Source organism: Bison bison, unplaced genomic scaffold (genome assembly GCF_000754665.1).
Source record: "Bison bison bison isolate TAMUID 2011002044 unplaced genomic scaffold, Bison_UMD1.0 scf7180017864213, whole genome shotgun sequence".
Taxonomy (NCBI): domain Eukaryota; kingdom Metazoa; phylum Chordata; class Mammalia; order Artiodactyla; family Bovidae; genus Bison; species Bison bison.
Genome location: NW_011494785.1, coordinates 8821952 through 8842270, shown reverse-complemented (window position 1 = coordinate 8842270; position 20319 = coordinate 8821952). Strand labels below are relative to the sequence as shown.

The following is a 20319-nucleotide window of genomic DNA, read 5'->3' as shown; positions in this document are numbered from 1 at the left end:
CAGAGAGACGGGGAGTGTAGACCCGACTGAGGGGGCGGCGTGTGCCTCAGAGAGATGCCGAGTGTAGACCCGACTGAGGGGGCGGCGTGTGCCTCAGAAAGATGCCGAGTGTAGACCCGACTGAGGGGGCGGCGTGTGCCTCAGAAAGATGCCGAGTGTAGACCCGACTCAGGGGGCGGCGTGTGCCTCAGAGAGACGGGGAGTGTAGACCCGACTGAGGGGGCGGCGTGTGCCTCAGAGAGACGGGGAGTGTAGACCCGACTGAGGGGGCGGCGTGTGCCTCAGATAGACGGGGAGTGTAGACCCGCTCAGGGGGCGGCGTGTGTGTGCCAGGAGCGGGGCTCCCCAGCAGCTGTGCTCAGGAAGGGGCTTGCCGCATCCAGGACGAGCAGGCGGTGCTGCGGGATGCAGTTACTGAACGGGAACAAGGCCGCGTCCTCGCAGCTTCCGCCGCCGCCTCCGTCAGCGGTCCCGGGATTCGGAAGGCCGTCGGAGAATGGCCCGTCTCTCTTACTTTCGCTGGGGCCGAAGCTACTGTCCCTGCTCTTTCTGGTGTTCCCGGAAAGGCATGGTCCTCATCCGCTTCCCGCAAGAGAGGAAGACACAGCGCACGGTTTCCAGGGGCTTCGTGCTGTTTCTCTGGGGAACGACTAGAGCACAGTCGTCGGTAGCACGGTCGTCACTTCCTGTCTCTCCCTTTGCTCCTCCTCTTCCTGTCCTCCTCCTTCTCTCCACCTCTCCTCCTTTCTTTTCACTGCAAAGATTACAAAAGATTAGACGGTCACCGGAGAGACGTTGGAAACACAGAAGGGTACTAAGGAGGGAAAAAGCACGTGAAAATCTGTTGTCCAAAGAGACCATCACACGCGGATGACGGTCTTTTCTCTTTGCATTTCTGTGTGGCCTCGAGCCTGGCGCCCCAGCAGGCCCCTCCCCAGCTCTCTTCTGGTCCTCGCAGGCGTCTTCACCCTTGTGTGCCGCTGTCGGGTTTCCCAGGTGGTGCTAGTGGTAAAGAACCGGTCTGCCAGTGCAGACAGAGGTAAGAGACATAGCCTCCATCCCCGAGTTGGGAAGGTCCCCTGGAGGAGGGCATGGCAGCCCTCTCCAGTCTTCTTGCCTGGTGAATTCCATGGACCAAGGAGCCTGGCGGGCTGCAGTGGATAGGGTCACAAAGAATCAGACACGACTGAAGCAACTGAGCACACTCGTGCCCGTGTCTGTCCTGGCCACAGCCTGATCATCCCTGTCAACCCCTCCGGACTACCAGTCTTTCCTCTCGCCCTGGACCTCTCTTGGCAATGCTGCTGGCCCTCCTGCAGGTGGCAGACCCCTCTGCCTTGGTTGGTACTTGCTCCTTTCCCACTGGCCTGGAGGCTGGCCTTGCTCCTTTCCCACTGGCCTGGAGGCTGGCACCACACTTCCTATAACTATCCATCCCAGGAGAGGATAGAGCCTCCTCTACACCACAGTTGAAACTAGCTGGAATTTTTAACAAGACTCTTTTTTTTTTTTTTTTTTGAAGATTTAGGAATGTCAGAGGGATATTACCTAAAGCAGTTAAATCACATCTGATTGTAGTTCTGCCTGATCTTAAGAGTCTAGGATTCCAGCAGGGAACCCATTCCAGGCCACGTCCCTGACCTGCCTCCAAGCAGCTGAAGCCGGTTTACCCTGACATCCAGGAGTGGCAGTTTAGCTGAATCAAGAGACACCAAAAATGGCTACTTTAAATAAACAATAAAAATAAAAACAAATTTAAAGCTATTGTGTAGCTTCCGAATTCTTAAGATGGACGGAGACCTCGACTCGGGAGGTACCCAGGCAGGAGCCATGACCCAGTCATGCCATAGAATTAAACCTGTAAGACGCCACGACTGTGTCTGCCGGGCAGGCAGCACCAAGCCCTGCTGCCCCCTGATTCTGGGCCCCCGATGCTGCTACAACTGCCCTTGTGACCATCCCTGGAAATGGGATATAATACCACCATTGGGGCCACCAGTCCCAGATGGAGTCCGCATGGTCCATGCCTCTTTCTGTAACACCAGTGGTGTGCTGACTGCTGCCCTCCTGCCCCTCGCCCCCGTGGAAGTGCCCGTCTGGCCCTATTCAACTCCACCTTGATCTGTGGCAAGGTTCTCGCTCCTCATCTCTACTCCGCTCAGTGTCTTCTTTGAAGAGACTCAGGAGGATCCAGGACTCTTGGGAGGTGGGCTGTGCACAGGTGGTGAAGCAGGTGGTTCCGCCCCAGGGGAGAGCTCTGCATCAGACCCCTGCCTCCCTGCCTCTGGTTCTGCACTCTGAGGGTTCTGCCTGGCAGAACCTAGAGAGACTCAGTCCCTCTCAGCTTCCTTCCTCTCCAGGCCGAGTGGGCGTTCTACCCTCTCTCTGGGTCCATCCCTAGCTAAGTCTTATCCAGTCTCTGGGAGATGAAGAAATGGTTACATGCCTCTGAGAATCTTTGCCCCTCATTTAAGAATGGCCTTTGGGATTCCAGAGAGAGAAAGGGGGGCACAGGAAACAACCTTCAGATGAACACTTCAGGACCCGCTCTGCCACACCTGCTCTCTACTGCCTCGTTCAGGGTCTGGCTTCCGTCTCTCTGGCTGGATGAGCTGGGGTTACGTGCTTCGGTCCTTGCAGTAGGGAGACCAGGGAAGTGAGTCGCTGGCATTCTTCAGCTTCTGTGCTGGGAAGAGGTCTCTGTCCTTCACTAGACCAAAGAAGGGGGCTCAGATGGTGGGCAGACGAAAAGGAATGACCGGTACCCTCTAACGTGGTCATGCCCTATGATCTGATTCCATCACGACGTGAGAGTAGTGTGGTTGGTCGGCCTTCAACAGCGTCACGATGGTCTTGAACAGTACACTCCCAGCGGGGTGTCACAAGGGTGGGTCCACTTCCATTTTCTAGTCTTTTCTCAACATGAGGAGAACATCAGAAGGCCTGGATAGACATCCAGGCCTTTTTTTTAACATTGTCTTTGGGGGTCTCCGTTTCTGGTTCTCTCTGGAGAATTATTCACGTAAGAGCATGCACATCTCTGTTCAACACTTGGCAGGATTGAAGCCATCTAAAACTGTATGAGAAGGAGAATACGTTTCTACAGAAATTGTCGTCTGCAGAGACGCAGCCCCTGCCTAAGCGTGGGCCACCATGCATTACTTTTTCTTACGGAGCATGTGATGTTCACTCCTGCTATCATCTGCATGGCTAAACAGCCTCGTTTCATGAAAGATGAAGGAATTAATATACTTTTGTCATTACAGTAAGCTCCATTAAAGGGTTTGTATATAACTTAATTCTCTTACAAGGAAAAGCTATGCGAATGAACTAACAACAGGGACACTTATTGTGTGTGTTCATTTATAATACAAATAGGATTCTGACTGGTCATGTCTAATCAAATCCACATTCTAATGGAATCCATTCTAATCAAATTAAAGAACAATGCTACTTTTTAATAATTGTGGAAGAATGGTTATGCATAAGTAGAGATGAGTCATGAATTTATTTGCCCACAATGCATGCACACTTGGGAGGTCCTTGAGGCATTTGTGTAAATTTTGATACAAAGAGGACAAATCTATCAGGGAGTCAGGATACCCACCTTGGATGATTGGCATGAGGTTATCAATGAAAACTTCATTAGGAGCGGGAACCAACCAAAGTATGTCAAGTCTGAGTTCATTAGCACCTCCTTGGCCTCCTTCAGGGATGCTTCTCTCCAGCACCAGTCTGCCGCCTTGAATCATTTGCAATAACCCCCTTTACTACCATGGTGGTTTTAGTCACTCAGTCGTGTCCGATTCTTTGCAACCCCATGGGCTCCTCCCCAAGGAGCCTGCCAGGCTCCTCTGTCCACGGGATTCTCCAAGCAAGAATACTGGAGTGGGTTGCCATTTCCTTTTCCAGGGGAACTTCCTGACCCAGGATCAAACCCGAGTCTCCTGCATTGCAGGCAGATTCTTTACTGACTAAGTCACAAGGGAAGCCCCATTACTCCCATGGGTGAATAGTTTTTTTAAATTTTTATCAGAGTATAGAAGGAAATGGCAACCTACTCCAGTGTTCTTGCCTGGAGAATCCCATGGACAGAGGAGCCTGGCAGGCTATAGTCCATGGGGTCGCAAGAGTTGGACACGACTTAGTGACCAAACCACCAAGCATAGATGCTTTACAACGCTGTGTTAGCTTCTGCCGTAGAGCAAAGCGCATCACCCATACATCCATCCCCTCTTTCTTGGATTTCCTTCTCATTAGGTCACCACGGATCGCTGACTAGGGTTCCCTGTGCTGTACACGTAACTGATAGTAGTCAGTGATCTATTTTTATACATAGCTGTGCGTCAGTCCCAATCTCCCAGTTCATCACCGCCCCCTCCATGTCTACAGATTTGCTCTCTATGTCTGTGTCTCTATTCCTGCCCTGGAAATAGGTTCATCTGTACCACTATTCTAGGTTCCACACATAGGTGTTAATATATAATATTTTTTTCTCTTGGGTAGATCTTTTTTTTTAAACTTTTCATTTTATATTGAAGTACAGACAATTAACAGTGTGATAGTTTCTGGTAGACAGCAAAGAGACTCAGCCATATATATGCATGTAACCATTCTCCCCCAATCTCCCCTCCCATCTAGGTTGCCATATAACATTGAGCAGAGTTCCCTGTGCTATACAGTAGGTCCTTACTACTGTTATCCATTTTAAATAAAGCAGTGTGTACATGTCGATCCCAAGCTCCCTAACTATCCCTTCCGCTCATACTTCCCTCTTGGGTGATCTTGGGCTGCATATATGGAAGAACGGGATAGGCATATAGCATCACCTGGTCTCTACACTCTCTCGTTTGGTGAGTGCTGTTCACTTCTCTCAAGCTGCGATGATCTGTTTGCTTGTGTGATTGTTTAATGTCTGTCTTGGCTCCACTAGGTCTGTGAGGCTGGTGCCCACCCGTGGACTTATCTCTATAACAGACGGAAGAGTAGTGCCTGATAAATATTTATTGAATGAGAGAATAGAAAAGTTATAGGATTCAACTTCATTCACAGCTTGAGAAATATTCTACTAAACAAAAATTCTCAGCTCTGGATGCTTCTATCAAATTCCCTCAGTGCAGGGCTTCCCAGTTTAAGATTTATTTCTGTGTGACTTTCTATGAAGCTCTGTTCCATTCTTATTTAAACTTCTCTGTTCCCAGTCTAACTAGAAAGATCAAGCATCTCTCTCTCCTCTGTTTTCTTTCTCTCAAACAGAGAGGTACAAACCCAGCTGAAAGCCTTCTTATACCTCCAAGAAGATTCTAGACCCCTAAAACCATTATTCTGTCTTGCTTTCAAAACCCCTAAGTCATTTTCTCAGCTATGCTCATCCTTCTCAAAGACTTTCTTAATTTTTCTTGCTTCTCATTGCCTCCTTTCTAGTTCACACATCTTCCTTTTATATGATTTTTTAATGCTTGTTTCATTATTTTTGTAGATTCATATGGGTGGGCATTCCTACGAGCTTTCATTAAAGTGTCTAAAAAGAAAGAAGGAAAGAAAGAGTGTAACTATTGAGAAGGCGGTTGTTCACTACTTGCCCGATAAAACCCAGGAATTTTTACAGTTATTGACGCAGTAATACTCAGGTGCTTTTTAAGGTGTTAGCCTAAATTTGGTTAATCTTGGGGGCTTTCTTCAAATCTTCCAACAGGTAAGATAAATGAGGCCACAGAAAACACATGCTTGTTTGTCGCTTATCTTGATTCCTGGACATGTAGACAGTTATTTCAGGAAGCCCACAAATGCCTTCTCCCTGGGCTACACGTACCCAAGGTGGGGGCATTTGACGGCTTTCTTCCCTCCCATCCCCTTTAGATGCCCTTGGATGCTGGTTCCACGCAACAGTGACATGACTGAGAAATGCCAGAAAAGACGAGAAAGACTGAAGACCTCCTTCATGAGCCACAGTGGGGCACAGGACCACTGGACTGACCTGTGCTAAGTGGCTGCCTTCTGGCCACTGATCCCAGCTACCCCCTCACCAAACCTGCCCCCCACCCCAGTCCCTGGGCAAGGTTCTCGTCTCTTCTTGACAGCTCCAGCCAGGACTGGTCTTTCCCAATTCCTTATCTCCTTTCAGAAAAGCATTCTTAGCAAGAGGCTCACAGTAATCTCCTTCTTTTCCTTTTTTGTTACATGTGTTCCTTGCTGGTGAGGGGCCACAGTCTAAAGTAGGGACTCCACCTTCCACTGAAAAGAATTTGCTGCATACTACATGGTCTGACCTCTTTCTCTGCCTCACAGTGGCATCATTATTGAGCTATCACCAAAATTAAAACAAACAAACACGTCGTACCAGGGGGACTGGAGCAGGGAGACTTGAGACGATTGGGGCCTTTGAAAGAAGTAAATGGCATCCCCTCTTTTCCACCCAAGGTATGAGCCAACTGAGAAATAAGACGAACCAGATGACAGATTGAAACCCAGTGTTGTTACGTCCCCTCAGTACTGGAGAATTTCGTTTATGTCTGAGGAAAAATGGGCTTCTTCATACAATCTGAGAATTAGGAGATCACAAGTGGGTGTGCCTTGAGGGCAGCTGTTTACCAAAAGGAAGAAGAGAGGGAGACGCTGAGTTCTCAGGTCCTGTGTCAGAGTGAGGGGCTAGAGAGGGGTCACGTGTGTTAGAGCACGTGGAGCCCCGTGAACAAGGGCAAAAACATCAGGGATGGGAAGGAACATTTATTCTGTTCGGGTGCTCTTCTGTCGTGACTGCTGTGGACTGCTTGGCCAATGCACTGTGACCATGAACCCGTGTTAGCAAGAGAAGAGCGAGTCCGCCTTTCAGCTGTCTGTAGCATTGTTACTGTAGTACTATTATTGTATGCTTGTGCATGTGATGGTGGAGAGGGCATTTTGGGGTGGGAACATTGTTTTGCTGCTAATATCTGGGTAAAGCAAATGCAGAAGTTGGCTAGGTGAGCAGCTGGGTGTGGCATCTGTCGGGATTGCCAGGAATTATGCTGTTGATGAGGCTCATCAGGAAGTGTCCCTGTCCTCTCCTTTCCATGGGCCTGCCTTTCATACCTCAACTAAAGAGAAGGACCGCTCTTCAGCCAGGGTTACATCTGCACTGGTGTGGTCACTTACTTGTTGTTCTGATTTCTAGAACATAGCTTCTGAGGGCTTAACTAACAAAGATCCATATATCTTCTATTATAGGTACAGTTTGTTTTTTTTAATTCTAGGATTTATTATTTAGACAATGTGTAAGGTTTTATAGACACTGAATCATTTGCAAGCAACAGTCAACCTGCAGCATATCTGTGATTTTCTTCCCCAACCTTAGATGAACCTTACTGATTTCCCTTGAACTTAAGACAAATCACAACTTGTACAAATTTTGCTTTTGATTTGGTATCAAAGTTCCTATTGTTGTTGTTGAGTTGTTCAGTCGCTCAGTTGTGTCTGACTCTTTGTGACCCCATGGACTGCAGCAGGCCAGCCTTCCCTGTCCTTCACTATCTTCCTGAGTTTGCTCAAACTCACGTCCTTTGAGTTGGTGATGCCATCCAACCATCTCATCCTCTGTCATCCCCTTCCCCTCCTGCCGAGAAGGGGACGACATGCTCTGCTAGAGTAAATATGCTAGAGTTTGACCTATAGCTTGTTGCTAAGTCACCTCGGTCGTGTCCGACTCTATGCAACCCCACAGATGGCAGCCCACCGGGCTCCCCCATCCCTGGGATTCTCCAGGCAAGAACACTGGAGTGGGTTGCCATTTCCTTCTCCAATGCATGAAAGCGAAAAGTGAAAGTGAAGTTGCTCAGTCCTGTCCAACCCTCAGCGACCCCATGGACCACAGCCTTCCAGGCTCCTCCATCCATGGGATTTTCCAGGCAAGAGTACTGGAGTGGGTTGCCATTGCCTTTTCTGACTCTTACCACTACGACCTATAGCTTAGTGGGTTCAAATAAAATCTGGCTTGAAGTGATTGCTGATATAGTTCTTTTAAATAAGTCTTTTGTTGTTATTTATTTTTTATTTAAATTTTTACAATGCTGTGTTTGGTTTTGTCGTACAACAATGCAAATCAGCCGTAATTATTTTTATTTCACTTATAATAGCTACAAGAATAGTCGTTTCTTCTCTGCAAGGTGATGTTTTTAATCACTGGGATGTCATTAGGTAAAAACTTTCCTTCAATGGTGAGACCAGGGCTGGGTACCACGGACAGCGCCATAAAGACTTCAGCCAAAGACTCAGCTGTTCCCAGCCTGCCCCAGCCAACTAGACTTTGTGTGCATGGGGAAGGGAACTTCTTTCTCTCTCTCTTTTTAACTGCTATATCCCTTGCAATTAGAACAACCTTTGATATGTAGAAGGTTGTTAATAATTATGTGCTGAATGAATTACTTGGTTGAGTTTTGAGTGCAAAATCTTGTGTTCCAATAGAGTATTTTCTTCAAATGTGAAAAGCCACAGAATTTTTGAAAACTTTCAAAGGTTTTAATTAAAGTGATCCTGGAGTGGAGCTGCTGAGAATTCTTTTTATTATTTCTAGATTTTGTCTCCATCCCAGGTGCACCTGGATGTGATAAAAAACAGTGACAAAATCCAGTGATAAATCCAGTGATGAAAACAATTTAACTGCGTATACCCAAAGCTTTTCTAAACCTTTGCCTGGGGATACCAGCAAAGCACTGAATTGACCAAAAACCTGTTGGATGCTGCAGTGTGGCTCAGAGGCAGGTGCTAGATACAGATTTTTGGGGGGATTAGATACTATCCATTTGTGTAATCTGTATCCGCTTTTTTTTTTTTTTTGGTGTAGATACTCTCCTGCTTTCGCGTGGGACATTTTCAGGCGGCTCCATGGAAATTTTACTGCGCGATTCTCACTAATGTGTGTTTATAGTCTCTCTGCCATGGAGATTATAGGCAAATGGTGTTTAAAAGCTCTCCTCATAGTTTATACAATTGCTGGTACTACATGGTGATTTGTTGTGATGTTGAAACCATTAGCTAGAACTGGACTTTTAGAAAAGGAGTCTTTGTGGAAAACATAATAATATCAGAAAATAAAGTCGGCTCTTTTGTGAGGCAGCTCCTATTGTCTTTCCATTTCGAGAAGTCATTTTCAGCTCAAGTGTATTACCATGGTGATGTGTTTGCATTTCAACAAAACAAAGCTGAACCATAAACTAGAGCTCTGCATGTCTAGCTCCCGTCCTAGGATTTTTATTGCAGTATCTTTATTATTCAATGACATCTCCAACATCCCTGGCTAAAAATCACAGCAAATAAAGTTTCTCAGTCAGATACAACAATCTGGATCACTAATCTCAGAATTGTAAGAAATCGCATAAAAGCAAAAAGAAGAGTAGATGTTAGAAGAGGGTAAAAAAATAAAAAAAGAAATAGCCCACAGATGAATGGAAATATACTTGTTCTCCAAAATAAGATTGTGGAAATAAACAAGCGTGGTAGGGCATCGTACTCAGTGGGAATTGGGTGTGTGGCTTCGCCGTCTGAGGTCTGAAACAGGTAAACGCTGTCAGAATTGCTAGTATGTACATCCTGTCTTGAAGGAGTGCTCTTAGAACTGGCTCCCCAGTCTCCTGTGAATGAAGCTTATTTTGCTTTTTGGAATAATTGCACATAATTTTGACAACTAAAAGAGCTCCACAGGAGGTGGGGTTTGAGTTCCTCAGAAATTCCTGCGCTTAGCGCCAGCCAGCGGGATGCGGGAGGTGGCTGTGCATCGTGTCATTTGCATACGGAGAAAGAAGGACCACAGCATCTAATCCACACAGTGAGAAAACACGATTTGGACAGATACATACAAGTATTCTATCTCTTCTGCCCAAATATTGGATCAAACCATCTCTTCCCAAATAACAGTTTTGTTAGCCTAAGAACACATTAACTCAGTCAGATCTGGGCTCTCACAAAGCTTTATGGTAACTGCTCTGCTTACTGGTAAATAAGCAATGGGATTTTTGCCTAGCAACCCCGCCATGGAGACACAGCTTGACTCGCTAAGTGGCAGGGGAGTTGGGAGGGGCAAGGAACACAAGGGCGGTGCCTTTTAGGGACTCTCTGCAGCTGGTTCCTGACACCCCAAACATTATCTGCAATTCTTGTCAGTTTCAGAAGGATGATGAAAAAAGCTGGGGAGGGGGAAACTAACTGAAAGGCAAACAGAAAAGCTTCCAAGATTGTGAGCTGAGACTGTCTGAGGGCTCAGTCCTGGGCCAGCACAGAAGAACCAAGAGAAAATGAGGACTTATTTCTTATTGAAAAAGGAGGTCATCATATGAGACAATGTATCCAGGAAGGGAAACCCAGCAGTGACCACCTGAAGCTAGACAGAGATTATCTTAAAACCAGATGTGAGGGAACGTTCCTCCATAGCAGAGGGCAGCGTTCAATGTGGGACTGCCCACATCTAAGGAAAGACTCGAACTTTTCCATCAGACATGATTGGTAACAGTCACCAAGCATTTAGCGGGCACTGAGCTGAGCTTTCACACGCTTATTTCATCTTCCAAACACTCCTGTGAGGCGGACTCTCTTATCTCCATTTTTAGAGGAAGAAACTGATGCCCAGAGAAGTTGAGAAACTTGGTCACTTAGTCACTTAGCAGTGGGGATGCAGTGTGTGTCTGGCAGGCTGCCCCGAGACTCCAACTTCTTAAGCACAATAGTGGTGAATGGGTGCAGAGCTAGTGGGGATGAGAAACCCACAGATCACTGGATGACGCGTTTGTGGTTCCATCGTGGAAGCTGCAGTTGAAAATGTTCAGTTAGGGCAACTCTTCTTAAGTGTCTAGAGGACAGCATAAATGTGGGTCTCCAGAATAACAGATACTATCAAAACCTTATGCCCATACCCCTTCCTTTTATAGTGAAGTACAGGTACATGCAATTTCATATGCCTACACACACATGCAAGACACTTGATTTTGTAAGTCCCTAAAATACCCTGATGATTTAAGCCTCCGGGGATTTGCTGAGCATCACCCTAGGATGTCTGGAGGAAGTGGTCCAGGGACACGTTTGTTGGTGAAATGCTAACTTGCAGATAAACTCTCTGACAGATAATGCCATTAAGACGCCATGCTCTAGCCTCTGTTGCACACCTCCCTTTGCTACCAAACAAATGCTGCCCCATCATCTCTTTTGCCCACCTCCTGGAGCCTGGGAATGGCTCCAGCTTCCCACGTACTTGCAGCTCTCCTCTGCCAGCCTCAGCCTCATTTGGATTGCACTTGCGTTCACATCCTAATTTCTGACTTAACAAGTGTCTCGAAAACATTTAATTCACTTTAATTTCATTATGCATTTGAAGAGGACGATTTATTGAGGGGGAAAATGATGTTCCGTTGCCAGCAATTAGATTAACTTAATGATCTATGATAAAAATCTCCTTTTGGGCTTTGGCTTTTGTCCGTGTTTACAAACAAAAGTAGGCTAATAATAATAATAATAACGAAGTTCCTGGATTCTCAGAGGGGTCTTAACTGCCCCCTCCAAGTTCTACAAGATCTAATATGGAAATGCATGAAATGGGTAAAACATTCTTTGTGGTTCTCAGGTCATTTGTCTTGTCACAGTACTTTCATTTGTGGGAAAAAAATGTGTATGCAAAAATATCAATAAATTATCTTTTTTTTGATGGCTTTTCTGAGGAGATGGGAACTATATAACAGCATGGATCAATTTATTTTTTCCTGTTCCCACTTTGTATCCTGAGTACTCTCTTAGAAGTCAGAGAACTTGACTCCTTTTTATGAAGGATTGTATTTCTTTAGCTTTTCCTATGAATATTTAGGGACTAGCTTTCCTGATGGCTCAGATGGTTAAAGAATCTGCCTACAATGTGGGAGACCCACATTTGATCCCTAAGTCAAGAAGATCCCCTGGAGGAGAGCATGGCAACCCACGGCAGGATTCTTGCCTGGAGACTCCCATGGACAGAGGAGCCTGGGGGGCTACAGTCCATGTGGTCACAAAGAGTCAGACACAACTTGGTGACTAACACTTTCATTTCGCTTATACTGATCTCACTGCGGATTGAGATTTGTGCAGATAAATATTCTCCACTATAGCTCTTCTTTGCATTTACCTGCCCACAGTTCCACCATACTGAACACACCTGGGACTCAGGGCCCTCGGCAGGTGGGACTGGTGCTTGTGAGGCTCGATTGCAGAGGACGGCAGCCTCCCACCACCCTTTCCCAGCTCTCGTGTCCCTTGGCGTTTCCCAGAGAAGAAGAGGTGGTTCTGAGGTTTATCTCCGTAAGTCAGGAAGGAAGAGAGGAGTGGGAGGAAGAGAAAGAGGGTCATAACCAACCTTCCTGTCTTGGAGAACACGGTCATTTCCTGTCTGAGCTGTGTGGTCGGTCGTAAGAGAATCTCTTGGCCTGGAAAACCTGGCTGGGGTGTCCCTGCCGTGAGGAAAGGTTAGGATTTCCAGGACGGTGACAGGATCGCCCAGTGACGAGGTTTTATTCTCAGCCTTCCTTCCTCGAAGGGGAAACAGGGTGGCCTGTTCTTCATGGAGGTTAGCTCGGTTTCTTTCCTTACAGGAGAGCTCTGGCGACTCTGAACTGGTGAACTGTTGAGTAACTTGAAAAGCGGTTTCCATCCCTGTGCGCTGGACTGAGAGCTAATCACAGCTGCATTCTCCTCTCAGCTCTGCCTGATTAGCAGCATCTTATGCAAGCTCCTTTTGCATCCATAAAATGCGGTGTCTGAATGCCAAATGCACTTTGTACTCTGGACCTGCTCTGCCCTTTAATTCACTGGAAGGCGATGACTAGAAAATATTAATAGATGCCATGATAGAGATTTCCATATCGATTCCTTGAATGTGTGCTTTTGCAGGGCTTCAATCCAGGCAGTGTACACAGGTCCAGGCACTCTGGTGTTAAACAGACATTTATGAGACGCTGAGTTTTGGTCAAGTAATAGTGTCAGGGTCCCCTGATGACAGTCTCCAATGGCAAACTGGGAGCTGTGAGAAGACCTTAGCAGGCTGTTCAGTTTGGAGGCGATGCCAGCGTTGTCTTGAGTGTCATTCAAGGGGACACCAGCACCTCCAGTCTGCCTCTGGTACCCCATAGGTGTGATTCTTTCATCCCAATATCAGGGTCATTCCCGATCTAGGTGCATCTTCACCTCTTAACTACTGAATCCTTCAGAAGCTGACTTGAGGTGGAGCTTCTATTATTTGTTGTAGACACGGAGCCTGCCATTCAACATGGACTCCTGCCCTGTCCCTTGATGGTTATACAGCCAGCAAACATGACGAGCACAGCACTGACTTAAACACACGCGTTTTAAAAGAAGACTGTGATATAAATGTACCGCCTTGGCCGGGGGACAGGAAGGCGAAGAAGCACCCAGGCAGATGGTTGGAGTTTTGTCCCAAACGAGGGTGGGGTCAGGTCAGCTGTGTTTTTCTTTTCATCCTAACCTTCTGGTCTGTCTCAGGAGCCATTTCTCCAGCATGTGCCCTTTGACTCGAGGGAAGCCGGGTGCAAATCCATCACCACCACTGTGGAAGGAACCCCCAAACCTGTGCCTCCTACAGAGGGTCAATGAAGCCACGTGAGAAACGGCGGCAAAAATGGCCTTTCTTGGGAAGCAGTCTCCTTTACACCAGTGAGGGGGTTAGAAAGTCAGCATTTGGGCTGTAGTCAGGGAACTGTGCAAAGGACATTCAAGGAGTCTCTTGCCCAAGGACCACCGAGACCAGCTGAAAACTTCGGTCCTTACGTTTTTCTAGGAGAGGGTCCACAGCTTTCATCAGATGCTCCCCAAGCTGCTCACGGACAAAGAAAGGTCCAAAGCCACTGACATTTTTTTTTTTTCTACCTCTTGTCTTCCGAATCCAGGGTGATGGAGCTGACTTCCCTGTCTTTCTTTCTCCTTTGCTCTTCTTTAGAAAAAGCAAGTGAGTCAGACCAAGATCCGGGTCATCTCAACCATCCTGTTCATCTTGGCCGGCTGTGTCGTGTTTGTGACAATCCCTGCCGTCATCTTCAAATACATTGAGGGGTGGACGGCCCTGGAGTCCATTTACTTTGTGGTGGTCACTCTCACCACGGTGGGCTTTGGTGATTTTGTGGCAGGTAAGCACTCTGGAATATCCCAGCCACCGGGGCCCTGGTGGGGAAAACATTTACTGTGGTCAGTGCTTTTCCAAACCACGAGAAAAGATGGAGGAACAAATGGAAAAGGCTCAGCATCACCACTGTTGGGCACAGGCTTGTTCCAAACCTGCAGTCCTCTGTGAGGGAAACAGCAGCCGGCTGCTGCCTTGGGAGGAAGCCAGCCTCTTGCCTCCCCCACTCAGGAGGCAGGCTATCTTCATCATCATATGAATTATGACTGAAATGAATTTCTCATTGGATTTCGGGCTTCTGAATTGTATTAAGGCTCCTTGCATCAACTGATAAAGGCTATATTAGCAAGTGGCAAAAATGAAGCTCTGGAGAGATGAGCGTCGAGTTTAGTCTGCAGGGACCTGCAGATGAAGCTTCCTGATGCTGAGGGCAGAGTCACCATCCCTGGAAAAGTTGCTCCAGGCATGTCCGGATGCAGGACTAAAGACCCAGGTAACCACCTGGAGTTGAAAACTGCCCCAAGAGAATTTAATATTATAATGGATCCTGCATGAATCTAGATAGACACAATAGCCTTCATTGTAAAAATAAATGCCAATGAACCATGCTTAAGGAAGAAAAAGAAATCACCATCAAATTCTTCTAGGGACAGGGAGCTTAAAAACTGAAATGAAACCTGACGTTTTATGGGTATTGCTCTCCCAGGGTGGTGGGAAGGTAGGGATAGGAGGAGGAGGCCACCGATCTCTTTCTGGATGGATTAGTTCTAGGTGGTCAGACAAATGCTCAGTTTCTACTCCCAGAAGTGAACACTTGACCCAGTAACTCTGTCGCAACTCAATATATTTAAAGAGGCCAGGGATCCCCTCTTCTGGAATCTGGAAAAAGGGTAAATTCTGGAAAGGATGTTGAAGGTTGGCTGTCTCCATGGTAATTCTAAGGAAACAGACAACCGGAAGAGTAGTTTTGCAGCTATTCCAGCTAGGAAGGTGAAGACCAAAGTTGCCTTTGTAGAAACAGCAGTTTTAATGCTTTCTTCCTTTTGACCGTCTTAAGGACTAAGAACTTGCCAAGTCAGAGTGACTGAGAATTGCTTACACAGAGCCCGAGGCCTGGGGCCCCGCCCGCCTTGGCTTATCCTCGATGCTCAGCTACTGAGCAGCTCCCCAGCTTGGGCAGGAGGTCGCTTGGTGCCACTTGATGAGAAGCCTGAAGCTCTGGACAGACAGCGCACAGAGGCAGGAGGACAGTACCAAGAGCGACTGTCCGGTCAACTCCTTAGCATTGTCTGTAGCTGCTCTGCGGGGAAACTCATTGAGGTTCCAATCCCAGCTGCTGTTTAGAGCTATTTCACCAACATCTTTAAGTTCCCCAAAGCATCGTCTGCACTCTGCTGTACTGCTCTGTGCTAACTCTGGCCTGTCTGGAGGACTGTCTTCTGGAGGACACGTTGGGCAAACCCTGCTCTCTAACCGGTTGCTCCGTTCAGTCTGTTAATCTGGGTCACAAATAGCACAGCCCGGGGAACAGGAGATTAAAAAAACTGCTTATGATTTAAGTTTATTATTTATCCTGATGAGCTACGATGGGCCGTGAGCGCTTAGCACACACCGGCACTTGGCCTGATGTTTACTTACCTGGAAAGGCCGTGACCTCCACAGTCACAGACATAGCATGGCTTTGTTCTTTTGTTTTTTAGTGATCTTTAGCGACGGAAGATTTTAATGAATCTAATGGCCAAGTGTATAGATAAATACAAAGAACTGTTAGAAAGTTTTAAAGTCTATTTTGGTTGTAATTGGGTCAGAGAAAATGGACATGCTTTCCCATGGGTTCTGATAACAGTAACCGCTGCACATGTAAATATGCCTCCTGCAGAGTACCTTTCTTTTTAAACATTTCTATTGGAATAGAGTTGATTTACAATGTTGTGTTAGTGTCCCGTGTACAACAAAGCGATTCAGTCATACACATATATGTGTCTGTTCTTTTCCCATTCAGGTTATTACAGAATATTGAGCTGCATAGCACTGTTTTCATTCCCTTACCTACCGCTGATTACAGAACCATATTTCCTTTGCCCCATCGTCTCTGCAGACCTGGGTCTGTTATAATTCATGGCGCTGACTGCAATTGGACCAGGCCCTTCTAAGCTGCCGTTTCCATAGCTTACAGAGACCAATCTGAAGCACGGCTGCCTTGGAACCCTGGAAGTGTGTCAAAGCCTTTTTGGCAATGCTCTGAGAGCAAAAGGGAAGGCTGTCCATCTTTTAAAAAGATACGTTAACAAGAGCTGATGGTTGCTGTGATTTGACAAGGCATCAGCTTGGAAACAGAATCAGAACATCAATCACCATGCAGGATTAAGTGCTGGTTTATTTTGTAGCTGACACACTTTAGGACAGTCTAACAACCCACCAAAGCATTTTGCAACCCTGACTGGCAGCACCTGAATTCCAGGCCAGCAGCTGGTAAACTAACGGGCAGAAGGGTGTTTCCTGCCTTGTTTGCTAGCGCACCCTAGTGACAGTCTTTTGTGGAGGATGGTGACTGGTTGGTAAACATTTATTTTCAGAGAGCTCCCAGGAAAGAGTGGCAGAGTTCTGCTTAGTGTGGAGATGAAATGAACCTCAGAACTCACTTCAGGCTGCAGAAAGTCCCACAGTACCCTAGAGAAAGCTAGGGAGAGGGGAAGAATTGCCTGAAAGGGAAAAGCAAGGCAGTTACACCAAACCAAGAGGGGTTTACCACAGAGCCCTCCAGCAAAGTTTGGAATTCTAATTTTCAGAAGTGGCGGTAGCTATGGAGACCTTGTGGGCTCCGTTGCAAACTGAGAAGTACCACAAGCCACAGAACCTGCCCAGCCACCTTTGGGAGGTATTACTGATACCGTAAAAGCTCAGTGCAGATTCAGAGGTGCTACATGAGGTTATAACCACAACCCAGTGGGAAAGTCCAGGGTACAGTAATTACCAATCCATGGCTAATGTCGATTTTCTTAGAAATGGCCACGAGCCGGCTTCATTGGAAAATGACATCTCACAGACAGGTATTTCATGAAGTGTCTTCACTTCTTTATGAGAAGGGGCTGGGCTTAGAATCTCTGTTGCTTGGTTACCTTGCGCAGGCCTGTAGAAGGTCTGGAATAAATAGGCTATTTACTTGGAATAAACGACTGATCTTTTCAATGGAACAGCCAGTCAATGCAGTCAGGCAGCTAGTCAACTTGGTTTGATGGATTTTTTACTATAATCCCTATTTGTAAAATAAAGGGATTGAACTAGCTGGCCTTGAAGGTCCCTTTTTGTTCTCACACAGAGATTCTAATTGACTCGGTCTAATTGACCCTATGGATCAGCATTATGTAAACACCATCCTCTGGTCAGCCTTAAATCACTATTGGCTGGGTCCAAGTCTCAGGGATACCATCAAGTCTAATTTTACTTCCACACACATACTTCTCTCTTGGTAAATGCGTATGTGCTTAAGGAGGAAATGGTGTCAAGAGTTCCAAACCATTTGGGATTATTTAATGGTATTTTGTTTTTATTAAATTTAAGGCAGTTTAAGAAAAACTTGACAAAATCAACTGTACCCCAATAAGAAAAAAACAAAAACAAAAACACAAAACTTGAAACTGGGCCTGCTCTGTTGTCCTCTAATTCAAGCCATTCATTGTCAAGCTCAAGTTTAAACTGGATGGATCAGGCTGGTCACTGACATATTTTTTGTTATTATGTATTGTGCGTTAAGGGCTTCCCTGGTAGCTCAGCTAGTAAAGAATCGGCCTGCAAGGCAGGAGACCCCAGTTCAATTCCTGGGTTGGGAAAATCCTCTGGAGAAGGGATAGGCTACCCACTCCATGGACAGAGGAGCCTGGCGGGCTACAGTCCACGGGGTTGCAAAGAGTCGAACAAGATTGAGCAACTAATCACAGCACATGATGTATGGAGATTATTGGTCAAGATTCAAAATAAGTGAAGCCACAGGCCAGGCTCCTTTGGGGAAGAGACACGACTTTTCCTTGCCCTCCCACCCTGTCACATCGTATATACAGCAGGCCGAGCAGCTGAGCGTTGGATGGTGATACGACCGCAGCTCTGCTACACGGACTGGGATGCGTTTGCTCTGCGACGACCGTTTGCGAGACCCTCCTTAAAGTAACGCTTGGTTGTTTGCAGGGGGAAACGCTGGCATCAATTACCGGGAGTGGTATAAGCCCCTGGTGTGGTTTTGGATCCTCGTTGGCCTTGCCTACTTTGCAGCTGTCCTCAGCATGATCGGAGATTGGCTACGCGTTTTATCCAAAAAGACAAAGGAAGAGGTAGGATTCCGTCCAGATTCTCTGAATGTTCCTGAGGTCAGAAACATTGGCACCCCACTCCAGTACTCTTGCCTGGAAAATCCCGTGGATGGAGGAGCCTGGTGGGCTGCAGTCCATGGGGTCGCTAAGAGTTGGGCACGACTGAGCAAATTCACTTTCACTTTTCACTTTCATGCATTCGTTGGAGAAGGAAATGGCAACCCACTCCAGTGTTCTTGCCTGGAGAATCCCAGGGATGGGGGAGCCTGGTGGGCTGCCGTCTATGGGGTCGCACAGAGTCGGACACGACTGAAGCGACTTAGCAGCAGCAGCAGCAGCATTCTATGGGCTAGACCATCTCCTACTCAGTGGAGGCCTCCTAGATGTCCTTGTTTTGAATCCTTGAATGATTTTAAATGCCACGTTAAATGGGATAGCAGTTATTTCTGGATTCTTTTTTAGCAGGTGAGAAAAATCTGGTGACTCACTTACCAGCCCACAGCTCCTGGAAAAACTAGTAAACGGCAACTTATTTTTAAAAAAGGAAGTGAAAAAAAACATATCCAGACATAGTCAGCATAGGTAGACTGCAGTTGGGGGAGGTGTACAATTGCCCCCAGTCAGCAAATGTGTGCATTTTTCTCAATTCCATATGAGACTGAAGTTGTTGAACTGTGGCCGGCCGTGGAGGGTGAACTCATGAGGTCCCTTTCACTCATGTCCCCTCTGGGTTGTCAGATCTGTAGAAACAAATATATGTCTGTGGCCAGGGGCACACACACAACAGCCCTTCCTTCCTCAAATAAATGTGCATGGAAGCCTACACACAGGCAAGAAAAGGAATGGCTACAGAGCAAAGGTAGATTTTGTGATTAAAAAAAAAGTGTCCATGTAGTTCTTTTGGAAAGAGAGGAAAAGAGATAAGAAAGAAGAAGGGTAAAGAGAAGCAAAGCAGTAAAGAAAGGAAAGGAGATAAAACCTAAAGAAACAGAGGGACAGCCTGTTTAAGGGCGACTGTTCCCTGCCCAGGGTGCAGGCATTCTGAGCGGAGGGTCCTGGGAGAGCCTCCTTAGATGGCACCATCTCCCACACCATTCCTGGGAGCAGAGGTTTAATTTTCCTGGCTTGCAGAAGCAGTGTCAATGCACTCTCTAGTCTGATTCCCCAGAGAGCTAACTGACCTGCTGAAAATCAGCCATAACAAAAGAGAACACTCAACAACATAAACATTGACATTTCTCAATGCAAAAATCCGAGTTACTCCTCTGCATAGGACAGCATGAGTCTTGTACTAATAGTCCTGCTGAAATAAAGCCCAGAGAGTTGGTCTTGACCCTCATGCAAGACTTTGCTCTGAGAAAGCACGTGTTCTGTGGGTTTTGGCAGAAGATGCCCCCTTCCTGCACCCTGAGCAGAGAAGCTTGGTTATCAGGTACCTTGCGTGGGGGTGGGGGGGTGGTCTTAAACCAGCGCAAGCCGGATAGCACAAGGTCATAGACAGCATTGTCCAGATATGGGGTGACACAGGACTTTCCTTTTTAGAACTAGGTCATTTCCAGGCTAATGGGGACAGGTGGAGCACTCTAACCCAGACAGACATCTTGGAGGGACAGGGCAGGGCAGAGGACCCTCTGGATACGTGCTTTGTGCCCAGGGCCGAGCTAGGTGCCCGGCTACCTCACATAACAGGAAAAGCTCTGAGCTAGACACAACTGCCTCCGAGTTATGCAGCAGGAATGGAGCCGGACCACGGAAGGGTGAACCCAACAGACGCTAAGTCAGGTCCGCCCGCCTCCCCTTCCGTCCCCCGAATCCAGGTGTCTGGCGGCGTTAGGGTTGCCCAGCACGTGCGCCTCTCGGAGGCACCTTAGTCCCGAGCCGGAAGGGCGAGGGTGG

The 20319-nt window shown here is 47.0% G+C and overlaps 1 protein-coding gene across 1 annotated transcript in view; it reads left to right on the top strand.

Moving 5' to 3' along the window:
* The window catches only part of KCNK10 (potassium channel, subfamily K, member 10), a 157116-nt gene that overhangs the window by 135621 nt on the left and 1176 nt on the right, over window positions 1-20319 (top strand). Inside the window, exons 5-6 of the mRNA XM_010845234.1 lie at window positions 13940-14126; window positions 18302-18444. Of these exons, the coding sequence (XP_010843536.1) occupies window positions 13940-14126; window positions 18302-18444 (330 nt within the window). The remainder of the gene's footprint in view (window positions 1-13939; window positions 14127-18301; window positions 18445-20319) is intronic.